The sequence below is a fragment of the Lycium ferocissimum genome, chromosome 7 (genome assembly GCF_029784015.1).
Source record: "Lycium ferocissimum isolate CSIRO_LF1 chromosome 7, AGI_CSIRO_Lferr_CH_V1, whole genome shotgun sequence".
Lineage (NCBI taxonomy): Eukaryota > Viridiplantae > Streptophyta > Magnoliopsida > Solanales > Solanaceae > Lycium > Lycium ferocissimum.
In genome coordinates this window covers 8,572,856-8,590,564 of record NC_081348.1, presented here as the reverse complement: position 1 = coordinate 8,590,564, position 17,709 = coordinate 8,572,856, and the positions used below count along the sequence as shown (strand labels likewise).

The 17,709-nt window shown below is 37.3% G+C and overlaps 1 protein-coding gene across 3 annotated transcripts; it reads left to right on the top strand.

Annotated features, from left to right (window-relative positions):
* Nucleotides 1-16,292, top strand: LOC132063261 (uncharacterized). Of its 3 annotated transcripts, none has more exons than XR_009416359.1 (7): nucleotides 1-447; nucleotides 1,586-1,953; nucleotides 2,877-3,029; nucleotides 9,133-9,225; nucleotides 9,787-9,845; nucleotides 15,258-15,465; nucleotides 15,905-16,041. XR_009416359.1 is itself a non-coding variant. In XM_059455727.1 (7 exons), the coding sequence occupies exons 1-7, from the start codon at nucleotides 147-149 to the stop codon at nucleotides 16,115-16,117; spliced, it is 1,281 nt and encodes a 426-aa protein (XP_059311710.1). In that variant the 5' UTR covers nucleotides 2-146; the 3' UTR covers nucleotides 16,118-16,292. The 3 variants fall into 3 exon arrangements, 2 of the variants coding, with proteins under 2 accessions (XP_059311711.1, XP_059311710.1); XM_059455727.1 differs by having other exon boundaries at nucleotides 2-447; nucleotides 15,258-15,351; nucleotides 15,905-16,292; XM_059455728.1 differs by lacking the exon at nucleotides 15,258-15,465 and having other exon boundaries at nucleotides 15,905-16,159.
* The last annotated feature ends 1,417 nt before the right edge of the window (nucleotides 16,293-17,709 follow it).

The following is a 17,709-nucleotide window of genomic DNA, read 5'->3' as shown; positions in this document are numbered from 1 at the left end:
AAAAAATGAGGTTGAAAATAGTAGGAGCCAAAAATCTGCTCTTATCTAAGCAAGCAACCTGTAAACCAGCAGGGCAGCGCATGGCCATTTTTGTAGCATCTTTATAGAGAACAATCCTTTGAAAATTCAGCACCATAAGAGAAGACATGGCCTTAATTCCCAATTCTCAAGTTTTGTCTTCTTTCCCAGCCATCAATTCTTCAACAAACCCATTTCCTAAAATCTCCAAATCCATCAGGACTCTTAAAATCTCAGTTTCACCCAACAATTCTGAAGATAAACCTCTGGAAAACCAGGAACAGATTGTTGAAACTGACCCTGTGAAGCTCGCATTTGCAAAAGCTAAGGCCTACAAGAAAGACATTAAATTACCTGATCCTGATACTGATGATCAGAAGGTGCCTTCAGCTGACAAAATTTCACTGGACAGTAACACTCTACAAGAAAGTGAGACAAATATCATTCTTCTTATATGCTCTTTTCGACAGTTAAAAATTGGGATTTTTACCCGCCAAAATAATAGCCTGACAAATGTATGTTTTTTGTATATTAATGTTTAGTATACATATTTTATACATAATATTGAATGTTATTATTTTTGGCTGACCAGCCAAATGTGTAACTTCCCCTTGAAACTTTGACCATTATTTTTGAATGTTTATTACGAAAAGATTCCACCCTCTAGTTATTATATTCAAATGATAAAATTATCTGCGTCAAATTCCATTTTACAATTAGTAACCTAGAAATAGAAACCATAGGGATGGAGGAAATATTTTTTTTCTTTTGTTGAGTTTAATGCAACATGGATGTGCTTAGCATTTTATGTTGCAAAATTTTCTGTTAACTGTAGATGGATGGTAATGATCCCGTCATAGTTAACGCAGTGTTTGGTTGGTGTTATAATAAAGATTTACCTTTGCATAACTAATGCAATGTTTGGTTAGTGGTATTAAATAATTAGAATAAAAATATGCGTATTAGTAATATGGGATTCAAATACCTAAATACAAATATTTCCTTAAAGTATATAGGTAATCTCTACATATCGTTATTCCTTACAATATAATTATCCCTTCACTATTATTCACCGCATAAAGAACTTCTACATTATAATCTCAGCATAACCAGTATGTGAACCAAATGAGCTTAGTCTTTTAATTTTATGCAAAGTAGAAGGGTTTATTATCCTTCATTTGGTGCTGCAACATTACCCTACAGCATTCTTGAAGATGAAACTAGACACAGTATTGAAATTTTGCTCGCTGAAATATTGAGTTGTATTCAGCTGAAGGCTATGAATTTTTGATAGAGATGGTTCTATTTGGTCATATATTTATTCTAATATTTGGAACTGATTTCTTCTGTGTAATACTAATCGATAGGACCTCATTGGTAAGTGCTACAAGATCTCGTGCATTGGAACCCATGGTTGGTAAAATGAAATGGTTGGATAGCTGAAAAATGAGATTATTTAGGAATACACATTGAATGCTGAGATTACGCAGTGAATTTCTGGTAGTAGATCCATAATCAAGTTTGAAATTTTTCGATTTGTGTAATCTTCAATTACTGACTTGTGTAGGATCTAATAAAGAGAACGAGGAAAATGACTTCATCAAAATAGAGAATGGGAAAAGTGACAGAAATGCTTTAGGCAAAGAGAATGTTAGTAAGAAGGAAAAATTGACGATCTCAAGTATGGATTTTGTGGGGCTTGGTTTTTCTGATAGTAAGAAGAGCAGGGGACTGCCAGCTGGATTGGTTCCAATAGTAGACCCATTCCCTGGAGGAGACTTGCCTGACGTAGAGATACTTGTTGGGGACACAAGCAAGTTTGTAGATACCGAGTCATCAAAGTCAAACCGCATACAAGAAGATGACACAAATACCTATAAGCCAAAGGTTTCCACGTGGGGAGTTTTCCCCAGACCGAACGACATCTCTAAAGCTGTAGGTTGCCTATAATGACTTGTGTTTTAGCTTTTTTGTTATGCATTGGCTTGTTATTCAGTATGCTTAATTTTATAGTTATATACTATGATGTCATGGAAATAGAAGCTTTTACTGCTTTGTAGGATATGTTTATTTGAATGTTTTCTAGTGCAATTAGAAGTTTATGCTTTCTTTAATTAATGTGTCTGAGTTCAATGTTTTATGGAGTGGCAGTAGGTTAGTTTCACCGGTAACTCCCAATTCCAGAACCTCAAATTTGACCAAGATTCTTCCTAAAGCAGAAAATTATAGCAGCAAAATATGCAAGTGCAAAAGGAAAGATAAACACAGAAAGCTAAGCAAAACACGTACATGACATCATATTTCTATCCTCTGTTCAATAAATTAACAGGGTCATTGTTTGGAAGACTAAATCCCATTAGGTTCTTGCATTATGTTGTAAACAATCTGTTTGTCCGCAATATTTCAAGAATATGTGTAGCATTTAAAGTCAGGGATTTCATTGTTGCAATTATTTGGGGCTATGATATGTAGTAGAATAGATGAATATGGCTGGATCCCTGTTGATAACTCAAATGCAGCAGTGGAGAAAGTAATTGCAAATCTTCCGATTTGGCATTCTACCAATTACACTTCAAATCTTTGTAAACCCTGTTTGAGTGGACTGCACTATGAGTGACACTTGTGAAACTATCTTCAAAAAACAATTGCATGCACAACTTTCAGCTCATTTGCGAACATTTGTCCATCCCTTTGATGCTATATTGGGTACAGAATGAAAGTATCTCTTGTTATTATGTTGGGCTACGCCTCTGTTTATCAAACTTTAGTTTCTTTGAATACCATGATCTCTTAAACTAATGAATGTAGTTATTTAAGCAAAACACTATGAATAAACTTATTGCTTGTTTGGAGCTTAGTTCGGTGGTGGAAGAACTATACGTCCAGGAGAGGTACTTGAATCAGCAGAAGAGAAAGCAGCCAAAGAAGCACGTACGAGAGAGCTACTTGCTGCCTACAAGAGCAGAGTAGGCCTAACTATTGATCCAAAACTGAAACTTGAATGTGAGGAGGTATGCTTTAACTGCTAATTTTTTCTTTGTATCACGTTTCTGAATGCATTAGTTAAGGAAAATGCATTTAATTTGCTCATTAAATTGATCCTGAGAGACGATATAGAAATCTCATCATTTATTTATAACTTTTCACTTTTAAGCATATATAAAAGTGCTGTACACCATTCCCAGTTCTATGAATTGTCATGTTGTTGGCGATTTAATTGGTAACACAAGACTTGTTTCTTCATATAGTGGAATTAGATGTTTCTGCCAATCATTTCTGCTTTGAAATTTGAATACACATTAAAGCAGAGTCTCATTTTGAAATGAAGAGGAATATCTGGTCATATTTTCGGTCACTTAAATGAATGAACAAGAATTGAGTCTTCGGAGGGTTGGAACTGATGTACTAGTCACTTAAATGAATGAACAAGAATTAATAGTCTTCGGAGGTTTGGGACTGATGTGCTCTTTATACCCACACATCCATTTAGATGGACTGAAATTAAAGTTTCTATGACTTGGAAATTACATCATGGCCCTTGGTGAGTGGGATAATATTCACATTACCATTGGACATGAAGTTAGAGAGCTTCATGGATATTGGCCTTCAGAGCTCATTAAAGCATAAGCGCACCTTCCGAGCTGTGTAAATTTTTCCTCGATTGGATCATCTTGTGAATCTCCACTTTCCAGAGGTTAATTAGATATATTTGCACACTCAGGCCATTGTAGATTATTTAAAGTTGGAAATAAACCAGAAGTACAGAAGCTAAAGGCTAGATGTGGCTAATTGTTACATTAATTCCTCTGAAGTATGCTTCACTTCTGAAATTTCTACAAGTGACATCTGTGTTCCCACATCGGGGGTGGTCTTGAATGAACTTTTAGCATTAAGGGTGCCAAGATGTTCATGCAGAGTGTTGCTCCCAAATGCATACACAAGCATACGTGGTCGTACAAGTAATATAGTGATTTTAGAAATCGGACGTCGAACCCACAGGGACTTGTGATTGACTGTTAACTAGATTAAACTATCCTAATCATCTAAACAAGGATTAAATTCGAAAGTCGTGTCTCTAAACTAATGAAAATAAAAAGAAAATAAATAATGAACTTCAACCAAGAAAGAACGGGTTTTTGTGTTATCGATGAATTGAATGTTCCGGGATTGCAGTTGGTTCACCAATCCTATTGAGTCATCCAAGTACTTCACCCTAGCAGTTTTATTCACGATTGCGAATTGACCAGATTGTTAACTCTCATAATATTCTTGCGAACTACTACTCGCCTATTCAAAACAGTTCGCCGCCTATTCTTCGGTTACGGTATTCAATTGAACGCGACACCTAGGTATATGTCTATCCTAGCCACAAATCCTAACCATTTTAGGGATAATCAGATCACCCTCTCTTTACTTCTTCTTTAATCTAACAACATCTTTTCCAAGCATGTATATTAAATAGTAGATAGAACTTAACTGCGGGCCAAACAATCAAGCAATTAAGAACAGAAGTAAAGAAACAATCGCAATTGAATAAACTACTAAGATAGAAATACTAATCAAACGTCAATAATCACGGTTATACCACAACCATAGAACGAGAAGTTTAGCTCCACATAGACATGGAGGAAATATAACAAATCATCCAAAGAAAATAGAGCTTCCAGAATTGATCGGTTCCTGATTTCTGAGGAGTGGGATGACAGTTTTAGTAATATAAAACAGATTCCCCTACAAAGATTAGCATCTGATCACATTCCACTAGCTTTAGAGGGGGGCACGTGGAACAGGAGCAAAAACTATTTCAAGTTTGAGAACTGGTGGCTAGGAACAACTGGTTTCAATGACAGAGTCCAAGAATGGTGGAGCTCTTTCAGTTTTTCAGGCATGCCTGACTATGTACTGGCTTGTAAATTAAAAACTCTCAAATCAAAACTCAAGGACTGGAGCAGAAGTGAGACAGGAAATCTGGGTCATCAAAGGAAGAATCTGTTAAGCCAAATGGCAGAACTGGATGAGGTGCTGGGAGATAGAGTTTTAACAGAGGAAGAAACTGTAAAGAAGGCAGCACTGTTCATGGAGTACTAGGAGTTGATAAAAAATGAGGAAATCTCATGGAGACAAAAATCTAGGGCCCTATGGTTGAAAGAAGGTGACAGGAACACAAAGTTTTTTCACAAAGTGGCAAATGCACATAAAAGATTCAACAATATTGACCAACTGATGATCCAGGGAGAATTAACAGAGGAGCCAGCTAGAATAGAAGAGGAAATTATTGATTACTATCAGAAACTGTACAAAGAAATTACTCAGTTACATGCCATTATGACGTGTTATCGAGGAGGATAATCTCACAAGGTAGCTTTGATGAGAGTGAAGTGCTAAGGTGCTTGAAGTTGTGTGCAATAGATAAAGCACCTGGCCCGGATGGCTTTACTATGGGGTTCTTCATCAAGTGTTGGGACATAGTGAAGCAGGACATCATGAATGCTTTTCAAAACTTCTATGACAAAGAAGTCTTTGAAAGAAGCTTCAATGCAACATTTATTGCTCTCATTCCTAAGAAGAAAGGTGCTAAGGAACTAAGGGATTTCAGGCCTATCAGCTTGATAGGTAGCATCTACAAATTGTTCTCCAAAGTTTTGACAGAGAGATTAAAAGGAGTGATCTCAAAATTGGTGGATTCTCAACAAATGGCTTTCATTAAAGGTAGATAGATCATGGATGCTGTCCTCGTAGCTAATGAAGCAGTTGACTCTAGGTTGAAACAAAAGAAACCTGGTATCTTGTGCAAACTTGATATTGAAAAGGCTTATGACCATGTTAATTGGAGTTTCCTTCTTAGCTTGCTAGAAAGGATGGGTTTTGGTCAAAAATGGATACACTGGATTAAATTCTGCATCTCTACTGCTAGCTTTTCAGTCCTTATAAATGGCTCTCCAGCGGGGTTTTTCAAAGCACAAAGGGGACTCAGGCAAGGTGACCCTTTATCACCTTTTCTGTTTGTGATTGCTATGGAAGGCCTTAATAATATGATTAAAACAGCCAATCTGAATGGATGGATAAAAGGCTTTGATGTAGCTAGAATTGGCAATGACAGATTAGAGGTGACTCATTTACAATATGCTGATGATACTCTCATATTCTGTGATGCTGAAGAGGATCAATTGAGCTATCTTAGGGTGATTCTGGTTCTTTTTGAAGGAATATCTGGCTTGCATATCAACTGGAGGAAAAGTTTCCTTTACCCTATTAATGAAGTTGCATACATGGACCTGTTAGCTGCTGTTCTGGGTGGTGAAGTAGGCACCTTACCAACAATATATCTTGGAATGCCTTTAGGAGCCAAATCTAAGTCAGTAGAAATTTGGAACAATGTCATTGAGAAGTGTGAAAAGAAATTGGCCAGGTGGAAGACCCAATATTTGTCTATGGGTGGCAGATTGACTCTTATCAACTCAGTACTTGATGCACTTCCAACATACATGATGTCCTTGTTCCCCATCCCAACAGGGGTCATCAATAGGTTGGATAGCATCAGGAGGAATTTTTATGGCATGGGAACAAAGAAAAGAAAGGTTACCACTTGGTTAAGTGGAAAGCAATCACTTTTGGCAAGAATCTTGGAGGGTTAGGGATCAAAAACTTGAAGATTCAGAGTGAAGCTCTTAGAATGAAATGGTTGTGGAAGTTCACCAACGAGAATCAACTCCTTTGGGGGAATATTATTAAAGCAAAGTATGAACAGGAAGACAAATGGATGACTAAGGAGGTTACTACACCATTTGGGGTTAGCCTATGGAGATCCATTAGAACACTGTGGAGTGAGTTGAGGGATAATTCCAAGATCAAAGTGTTTGATGGGAGTAAAACTAGCTTTTGGAAGGACAATTGGCATGAAGTTGGCAGATTAGATGTGGTCTTCCCAGATATCTTCAATATAGTTCTAAACCAGCAAAGGACTATAGCAGAGATGTGGACACCTCAAGGATGGAACATCACTTTTAGAAGACATATCAATGACTGGGAAGTGCAAAGAGTGGTTGAATTCTTTAGTACACTAGAGCAGTTTAGTGGACTACAGACAGGTGAAGATGTATTATGGTGGCAAGGCAGCAGTAAGGGTTTATTCAAAGTTAATGCAGCTTACAAGTTGATGAATCATTCCAATCAGCAGATAGCCAACTAGCCTTGGAAACACATCTGGAAAACAAAAATTCCTCACAAAGTTGCCTATTTTGTGTGGCTACTGGCTAAAGAAGCAGCTCTTACACAAGATAATTTGATGAAAAGAGGTTTCATTTTATGTTCCAGATGCTTTTTGTGTGAGGAAACATCAGAGACAATTAACCATCTTTTCCTTCACTGTAAGATAACAGCTCATCTATGAAGAATTATTCTTAATCTCAAAGGCATTTCCTGGACCATGCCTGGGAAGGCTACAGATGCTCTTAAAAGCTGGGAGGAAACAGGCTTACAGGCAAAGGACAGGACTAGATGGAGAATTATCCCTGCTTGCATTTGGTGGACAATTTGGAAGGAGAGAAACTCCAGATGTTTTGAGAATGTGGAGAATGGGGTGCAGAAGATCAAGCTAAGCTTTATTTTGCTGTTGTGTTTTTGGTGCAATCAGATCTACTCTAATGATACTGTCAATATAATTGATGTTTTAGATACAATATAGAGAGAGGGCAGTAAAAGTTAGACTTTCTTGTAAATACGGTTTCAGTACTACCTAAGTACTGTTTGCTACATATGAAATATAGAAAAAGTTACCAGTTTCAAAAAAAAAACGAGTAGTACGGAGAAGAAAAGGTAAAACCCAATAATCTCCGGCCTCCACGGAGGCTCCAAGCTGTCTCTAAGTCCAAAAGTTTTGTAAAGATCGTGCTTAGGGTGTATTTACAGAGTATGGGGATGCTTAGAGCTTTTAAAACCTAATCCCGAGTAAATCGGGAAAAGTTGGTTGAGGTGCTTGCGTGCACCACCCCTGAAATGGCGAGCCTACAAAAACTTCCACAGGGGGCTTTCCATGCGCCACCCCGGAATGGTGAAACTCCTTGGCTTGCACCACCCTTGCGCCAGCCCTGAAATGGCGACTACTCTCATCTTTTTAATTTCACACTTCTTCACCAATTTCCCTCCAAATCTCGTACATGGGAAGAAAATAGAGTGATAGGTGCATATAAGATTGATTCTACAGAGTCAAATAATGGCTTAATATAGGCATTTTTGACCGAACATCACGGAGTACGATGTTTGACATGCACGATAGGTGCATATAAGATTGATTCTACAGAGGAAGCATGACATTACCGAGACTCAGAAGGTTTGGCAATGTACATGTGAAGAAAATAGAGTGATATTTGTGTGAATTAGTTATTCTCCAGAACTTCAAAGTCCAAAAAGTCCTCTATGGGTGACAAGTCTTGCATTCTCATTTGTGTTTCCAGGAATGAAAGCAAGGATGAGAGGGGAAGAGAATGGAATAGTAGGGAAGAATCCTAGGACTTCAAGATAGTTAGGCGAATGGTGCCTATACCTGAAGGCACATAAGCTTGCATTCCAACACTTTGAATCCAAACTAAATGGAATAATCCATTTAAGAGGCTAGATGTGGGTGCTTTTCCTTAATTCACAAGTTGTAAAATAGACCAACGACTTATCAACATGGTTGAAATTGATTGAAGCACACCTTTTTTAGAATAAATTTCCTGCCAAATGTTCCATCCTTATAAGTTATAAGTAGTGGCGGAGCCAAGAATTCCAACAAGGAGATTCAAAACAAAAGATTTTTATTCCCAAGGGGATTCAACAACTTATATATATGCAAAAGAAATCATTTTTGCCCTATTTACATGGTATATTTTTTCAACAAACCCCCTTGCACCCCTATGCCTCTGCCAATGCTTATAAGCAAGTGAACTGAAAATTAAACTACTTCAGATACTAAGTTTATGGTTGATATAGATAAGATAATTGGCATATGTTGAAGGAGTCCGTTGAAAGGGAATAGTGTTTCCAGTATTATGCCATTCTTGATGCGGATTTATATTCTTTATTGTTTGAGAATCATGAGGTATGACTTCTTAATTTTAGTGCTGTCATGCTTAGGCACTGAAGGATGGCGACTCTTTGATGGACCTTGGCAAGCTCAGGGAGGCACTACCATTTTATGAGAAAATTATGAATAAGTTGCCATTTCAGGTGATTTCTTGTACTAGTTGGGTATTCTTCAACATTTAAAAGCTTGCAAAATTGATGCATGTATCATTTTCTTTCCTTTTCACATCTTAAACTAGAAAAAGGATCGTTTGGATGTATTTTATCCGAAGGTGCCAACTCCCTCAGCACTCTCTTGCAAACGACCCTCATCCATCCACCCAAAAAAAAAAAAAAAAATGGAAAAAAAAAAAAAAAAAAAAGGAAAAGACCCAATTTCACTCCCAAATATCTTTTGGGATAAGGATTGCATATGTTAGCATTATTACCTAAAACAATTGATGTGAACAAGGACTAAAGTTGTAACTTGTATACTTTTTTGCTTCTCTTTTGAATGATGTGAAAACGTAAGATTTGCTTTCTTACAGAATGAATGCCCTGTTTCATGAGACACTAGATTACATTGGTCTTACTTTTATACTTCTTAACTTGGTGTTATCATGTTCTTAACAGAAGTGAAAAGTAATATAATGCAAACCTGAAGGCAATTGGCACTTCTGTTCTCCAGTACATGTGATTGAAATCTGTGACATAATGTTTGTGCAGACTGAACTTCATGGATTAGCTGCACTGCAGTGGTCTATTTGTCAAGACTCGCTTCGTAGGTACGTCATCTGTAATTCTCTAATGATCATAGTGTTTAAGCAAGTTCCTATGAAATGCCTGCCCTTTGCACTAATAAGAGTAGTTGAAGCATTTATGCTTAAAACTTCCAGCCCACCCAAGAGATATTAAAAAGGAAAAGAGAGAGTTTCACTGAGCATCGTGTTAAACTAATTGACAAAAAAAGAGAGGCCAGCATAAGATATTTGAAAAGGTTAATGCTCCCCCCCCCCTCCATCCCACCCAAGAGAAACTCTCTTTTCCTGCCCAAAGCCAACAATACTTGGAAAGTTTAATGCTCCCCCACCCCCCATGCCCCACCTCCCACCGCTCTCTCTCTCATTTCTATTATTTAGTTAATATGTTTTCAAGTAGAATATTTTTTGCTTACCGCTGTTTGGACCCCATGACGCTCCCCCTCATCCCCTCCTTTTTTCTCATTTGTTCAGTGAATTTGTTTTTCGTTTTTACTTTTTATCCAATTGAAAATAATTTTGGTAGCAAATAAATATGTTTAGTTGGTTTTTGTTCTTATGTTTAACCAAACCAAAGTGTCCACAGTATTTTGGTTTTTCTTTTTGGGTGATATTTTTTCGAAAATGTTGACAGAATTATAAGTAGATTTGAGAATCAACCAAATCAAACAAACTGTTTCCTTATCTGATACCGTCAAACCAAATTCAAACACGTAAAGTTGTTCCCAAGTACCCAAACTGAAACCGTATGCAGATGCTCTCAACTGTCTTCTATGACAACTTATGCGGTGAAGCTTGTCTTAAAAGATTTAACTGTGAACTTGAAGTATTTTGGTTTTTCTTTTTGGGTTATTGTCATGAAATGAGGTGCAACAAGCAAAAGAAGTAGCACAATTCTGTTGAGAAGTTAGGAATTGTTATTTTTACAGTTTAGTCCCTAATTTAGACTAGTTTTCATTTAAGTCCTCTGAAAGTTCTAGCATGTTTTAACATATTAAACCCTCTGTAAATCATAGCTATGAGATATGTTGAATGAAAAATATCTTTTTTCTCTCTCTATCTTTTCTTTCTTTCTCCCTATCTCCCTCTCTTGTTCCCTTCTTTCTCTAATTTCTCTCTTAATGAGCTCACCGGAGCTCTTCGTATCATTACAAATGGTATCAGAGCCGACGATTCTCGGCTTACATTCTGCTGCAATGACTGATTCCGCGTTTAGAAATAATGAGCCATATCCGTTTGCCTATCACTATTCGAATGGCATTCTTAGTTGTGTTGAGTTTAGTGACGGTTCTATCCGAACTCCATCTACAACAGACTTTCTCCTTGAGGCCCTCAGATTGCTGCGAGAACAACATTGCAGACTGGACCAGATGCTAGCACCGACAGAATCCAAAGAGAAGCAGCAAACGAGCAACGACACTAATGTTGTTGAAGATCATTTTCCTAAATCTAAAGGAGCGGACAAACTAGATAAAGAAGAACCATTTTCAGAGGGTCATGGTGCTGAAATTGCTGACACCATATGCTATCACTATTAATTACACCAGCGAACACAATGTTCCCTCCTTGTTGGATTCGTTGAGACCTATTTGCCCTAATTTTGATGATGGAACACCATTAGAAAATGATGTTGTAGAAGCTAACGAGAAGTTCGCCAACGAATATGAAATGCTTGGCCAAATTCTTCTAATGTATGGAATCAATGTGACTAATTTGTAATGGGATGATAGTGAAGAAGATGTTGATTCTAATGAATGCGAACTGGTTGGAATTAAAGAAAAGAATAAAGGAAACTCAGTAGAGGACCAAGTGTTTGATAAAAGTCTTCAAAGAAATGAAGAGTTCTTCTTTGAAGGAAAAGTTCTGAACGAAGGACATGCTTCAAATGACGTTGATTATACCAACATTGACGAGTTAGAAGAACCAAGCCAGCCACTTTTAGCAACGGTCAAATCTGGAGACAGAGAGGACCAAAGAGAAATGGAGATTCAAGGTGCAAATGCTGCTCTTCATATTGTGGATCAGGTGTTCGACAAAATTTATGACAAGGACAATGCTAAAATGCCAAATGAAAAGGAATCACTGTTTGATGGAGAAGCACCAATCGAAATCGAAGTTGAAGATGCTAAAACTTCAGAGAACAGTGGAGGCCAGGTGGTCGATAAATGTCCTCGTAAGGATGAAAGTAATTTACCAGTATCCACCCTACTGCTAGGTTCTGAAATTTCGGAGTTACAAATAACATCCCTTGCATTTTCTAATTGCAACAAAGACCAGGTGCTTCATAAATGTTACGGAGCTAAAGTTGGATTTTCTGCTACTATAATGACATTGATTGATGGTGTTCTTACGGAAGCTCAAAATGAATTCAATTGTGAGAGTTCTGTGTTAGTTGAACTCTGGCTATTTGAGCTAAGAAGAAGATTCTCTAGTGTTATTAGTCACACCATGCAGAAGGAGTTGAACGAAACTGAAGGACCTGATGTAATTACTCGCATGAGCTTCAAGAACAATGTGACAAGTTGGTTCATGACAAGTGTGGCTAGTCGAAAAGAAGATGTATCTAAGGGTCCAAGTCTGCGAGAAATCTTTGAAGAAATGACTGGTTTTATTCGATACATTTGGGTCTTCCAACATGACTTCGGTATGTATGAAGGTAATTTGCTAGTGGACAGGGCAATACTACCGGTGAACATGGACAGTAATTTTCTAGACACAGGGCAAGTAACTTTGTTACTGGTGAGTGATTACTGCAAGGATTGTGTGGTTAAGGACTTCATTACTGATGTCGTAAGGTTTTGGATTCACTATCCAAATCTGAGAGGATTCTTTGAAGAACTGAAGAAGCAAAGCATAATGAATGATGTTAATAGAGTTGCGTGGGCCAAAAGTTATTTTAGTTTAAATATTTGCGATTTGTTTGCCAATGGACAGAGAATAAAGGTCAGTGAGTTATCCTGAGATGTTTCGGTCTGCAATGTTGTGATTGAAAAATGCAGTTAGTCTGGTAAAGTAGGGGATGTTCAGTTTGTTCTCATTTCTCAAGGAGGGGCCACAGAGGATCACAGTAAGATGGAATGTAATTGTTGGTTATGCTTTCTATGGTTGTAGTTATTCTAATATGTTGCAGAGTATATCATTACCTGAAAATCTTAGTCTTTCACTCTATCACTCTCTATCTCTTATGTCCAGCTCATTTACTTTCATTTATGTGCGTTACTGGACCTTCCCTATCTCATTCCTTTATGGAGTCTCATTCTATTGTTATTATTTCCAGTTCTCCCTTCTACTCTGCCTATATTTCTCTATCTCTTTATTTTTCTGCCTCGCCATCGTTTATCTTGGTATTTCTCCATCACTCTTTTTCAGAAGTCAGTCCTTTTGTCGAAAATTCTGGTTTGCATATAAGCTCTTATTTTAGTGCATTGAAGGTATTTTGGTTGTTGGATAATGAGGACTTGTTCTCTAAAGTTTTGAGGGTCTTCACAGGAAGTGACAATTCATTGGCTAGGGCTACCCACAATACCATACCCAAGTCTTTGGTCCGTACTGATAAGTTTAGCAAATGTGACAAGATTTTGAAAGCAGTGGAGGATGATGGTTTCACATCTTGTCATAATCAGCAAAGGACAATTGCTTTTCATGCAAGTAGTGGTAGGGAGGATAAGGAATCAAATGACTATATGAATTATATAAAATCATTGAGCACTACCACAAAGTCGACAAGATGGACATCTTTAGTTGAAGGGTATTGTATAGTTAGTGATCTGAATAAAGCTTCAGTGGAATTTGAAATAAGGACTGAAAATGAAGAGTTTCCTTATGCTGGGTATGCTTTTGAACTGTTAGATTCTGACATGCTTATGGGTTGGTATTATTTCTCTGATATGGGAGCTGAAATGTTCAGCGGGAAGCTCCTCTTACAGAAATGTGGTTTGGTTGCCCGAGAATTCTCTGCCAGTTACCAATTTAATTTTCTTGTGAGGCACTTTGAGAAATCATTGGGAAGCACCTGGATGACACTCAATAAGTGAATCCTCTATGACAAGTGGAGTGCAACTATTTTCTCTGAACGAACATCAATATGTCAAAGTGGCAACCATTGCCTATGAATTAGAAGAGGAAATTACCGATGAATTTTATCCTGGTGGCAGCTCTTGGTTTGCTTATGGGGGCTTTACTATTGATCAAAGTCCAACAGGAAACATAGGATTACTCCTGGACACATGCTCAATTGTGCTAAAGGAAATTATTGGAGCGACACCATCTTCACTGTTAGAGGAGCTCTTGGGTATGATTGGCATCGCATACCTGCCACTTGAATGTTCAAAATCAAAAGGAAGGAAGAATAGGGAGTCATTCAAAATGCTAGAGGCCACTGTCAAAGCAGAAATTTCTAATGCCAATATTGTTGAAATGAGTATTACTACTGTGACCAAGAATCTTACTCCTAATTGCTTTGGTGCAGTATTGAAGCCAACAAGGGCTATCCATGTGACCAAGTTGCTAAAGTATTATCGCTTTCCTGTAGTCCGAATGATAGTGAAGTCCTTGCTCTGGTTAATTTCACTAGAAGTGCAATTCAAGCTTGCTTACTGGAGGTGAAACTGCATGTGCTAAAATTAGTTATAGAGCCAATTACTAAACAAAGACCTGAAGCATTTTATAAGGAAAATGGTTCCTCCTCAAGGAAAGTTGCAGCACTCCTGCATAGACTTTTGAGGTTTCTAAGCTATGGAGCTTTCCATAATTGTCAAGAAGGATTGCTGGAACATTGCAGCAAAGTGCCATTGGCCTTATCCAGTTCGAACTTCACATTTTCAATCTTGAGGACAAGGTTGTTTTAAGGGGGATGGATTGTCATGAAATGAGGTGCAACAAGCAAAAGAAGTAGCACAATTCTGTTGAGAAGTTAGGAATTGTTATTTTTACAGTTTAGTCCCTAATTTGGACTAGTTTTCATTTAAGTCCTCTGAAAGTTCTAGAATGTGTTAACATATTAAACCCTCTGTAAATCATAGCTATGAGATAGGTTGAATGGAAAAAATCTTTTTTTTCTCTCTATCTCTTCTCTCTTTCTCCCTATCTCCCTCTCTTCTTCCCTTCTTTCTCTAATTTCTCTCTTAATGAGCTCACTGGAGCTCTTCGTATCATTACAGTTATATTTTTTCGAAAGTTTTGACAGAATTGTAAGTAGATTTGGGAATCAACCAAATCAAACAAACTGTTTCCTAATCTGATACTGTCAAACCAACTCAAAACACATAAAGTTGTTCCCCAATACCCAAACTGAAACCGTATGCAGATGCTCTCAACTGTCTTCTATGACAACTTATGCGGTGAAGCTTGTCTTAAAAGATTTAACTGTGAACTTGCACCTGCATGGACCTTCTTCCTGTTTCTGAGACTGACCATGCATTTCCACACAATAATTGACAGGTCTAGTGAAGCTCGTTCAATGTACGAGAAGCTTCAGTCTCACCCTAATCCTCGAGTTAGCAAGAAAGCAAGACAATTTATGTTCAGCTTTCAGGTAATCATTAGCTATTCAGGGAGCTCAAGTTGTGCATCAAACTAGAGGGTAAAGACAGCTTGGAAGGTTGAAGTTTACAATACACTGATTTCCAACAGCCAATTAAAAGTTTAGGTATCTTTTAGGGCTTTGATTCTCTGTTGCTCTTGGATATTGCACTTGCTTTTTCTTTTGAAAATTGGCGGAGAAAAAAATTTATATGAGGGGATCCGGGAAAATGTTAGATAACAGTTTAGATTTGAACCTGTGACCTAGAGTGTGATCTAAAGTAACTTCTGATTTCTGAACCGCCTTTACCACGTTACACTAGAATCTTACCTTGCGTCTAGGGAATTCTACGGTTTATAAATAACAAAGAAAAAGTTGGTTCACAGTAAAATTTTCCGACAAAGGGGATTCAATTGGAACCTCCACCCCCGGGTTCTAGATGAAGCTCTCAGTAGCTTTTGGTTGGATCTTTTCTTAGCTGCAATTTCATAAATTTGAAGTTAATTATTTAGTTAGGAAGATGTTGCTACTGAATATTCAAACTGTTTGTCTTGGTCGATGGCAGGCCATGGAAATGATGAAGGTTACTGGCTCAACATTCTCTTTGAATACTGACTATCAAAATTATTTCAACGCCTTTATTAGGGATAAAGTAAACTATTCCCTAAAAGAGGATGAATCTGGTGAAGGTGCAATCCGACAAGCTGTCCCTTACATTATATTTCTTCTTTTCCCCATTTTTATTGTGCTATTAATTGCTGTAAGAAAGGGTGTATAAGTTTTATAGTTAGTAATATCTTGAAACTCGGACAACAAATAACTCTGGAACTGAAATGCATGTTTCTCCCTAGTATATATGGTACGTAATAAAGTGATGAGTTCCTCTGGATATTTGAGTGTGGTAGAATCTTCTCCAAGAACAGCGTATATGCATGAATAATTATGATAATAATGTGACGCTTTATTTTAATTACATATATGCATAAAACACAATTTATGCTATTTAACGCAGTGAAAAACAGTGTTAGCTCCTATCAAGTATGAAGTACTGTTTCATGCTTATTTTTCACCCAAGGGTGTCTTAGTGGTCAATGATGTGGGTGCAGATTTTAATGACCAATGTTCAAATTATTGCAGAAATTATATATATATAGACACGTGATTTTCTCTACCTGCTTAATTAAGCCTTGGTGGCGGGCAAACGCCGTAACAACTATTCAAGAAACAGTCGTGGGGCGCACAAGTTGGTTTCGTCATCACCATTAAAAAGTCCCCCAGTATTCAAGGCAGTAATATAGTAGGTAAGTTTGACATAAGATGGAAGTACATGTTGGAATAGCTAGGTAGTGTTGGAACTCCGCCACTAGTAGGGGTGTACAAAGAAAATTGATAAACCGCACCAAATCGATAAATCGAGAACAAAACCCGATTAGTGGTTTGGTTTGGTGTTGGCAAAAATGTTATATCCGGCATTTTAGCATATTCGGAAAATGCGAAACAATTTCGATTTGTAAAGAATAAGGTCATATGTTGATTGGGATTAAGATATGTGTGTGTTGTTCATGAAAAATAGTGGTGTGGAAATACGGAGGAAGGCCAAGGGCAAAATTGGAATCTTGGAAATTTGTTTCGGGAATTTGCAAAATATGATTCATAAGTAATTGGGCTAAAAAAAAAAAAAAAAAATTGAGGCCCAAATGTCTAGGGGTGGCCGGCCATATCTTTGGCCCAAACCCATGGAAATTGTCATGTGACTAACATGTGGTGATCATTATATAAGGATTATTATGTAGAAACTTCAAGAAAACAAATTGAGAGAAAAAAAGAGAAAAAAAAAGAAAGGCCATTCGGCCATAGAGAAAAAAAAGGGAAAGAAAAAGAAAAAAAATTTCTTGGAGCCTTCAGTCTTTGATTCAAAATCTTGTTCTTCGTGAATTCTTACTAAGTTCAAGACGCTCTTCGACGTGGTACAATTAGTTTGGCGAAAGAACTACGTTTGCGGCAAGTTGAAATTTGAAGGAAAGGTATGAATTTTATGTTTTAAGTTATGGAATAAGTTTATATGTTATAATGATTAGAATTAGATGAGAATTATGAAAGTGTGGTGTGTGTGTGCATGGCGTGTGTGTGTATGAAGGGTATGTTTGGCCGTGTGCCATGTAGTGTGGAGGAGAGATGAATTAAATTTTATTTAGTTGTGTTGTTGCGATGTTTGTGATGAAAAGAAAGATTTAATGAGTCAAGTTGGTGTTGAAGTTGGTTGTATGTTGTTATGAGAAATTTATGTGATTTTTATATAGTCTTTATATAATGATGAAAGTAAGATCTTAGATGTGAATTATGATTATGAGTTATGAAATTGGAAGATGG

What these genes read in the sequence shown, in the direction of transcription:
- LOC132063261 (XM_059455727.1), top strand. Translation starts at nt 147, where the DNA reads ATGGCCTTAATTCCCAATTCTCAAGTTTTGTCTTCTTTCCCAGCCATC. An exon ending in CGAACGACATCTCTAAAGCT is followed by an intron (nt 1,954 to 2,876) that starts GTAGGTTGCCTA and finishes TTTGGAGCTTAG; the next exon opens with TTCGGTGGTGGAAGAACTAT. An exon ending in TGAAACTTGAATGTGAGGAG is followed by an intron (nt 3,030 to 9,132) that starts GTATGCTTTAAC and finishes TGTCATGCTTAG; the next exon opens with GCACTGAAGGATGGCGACTC.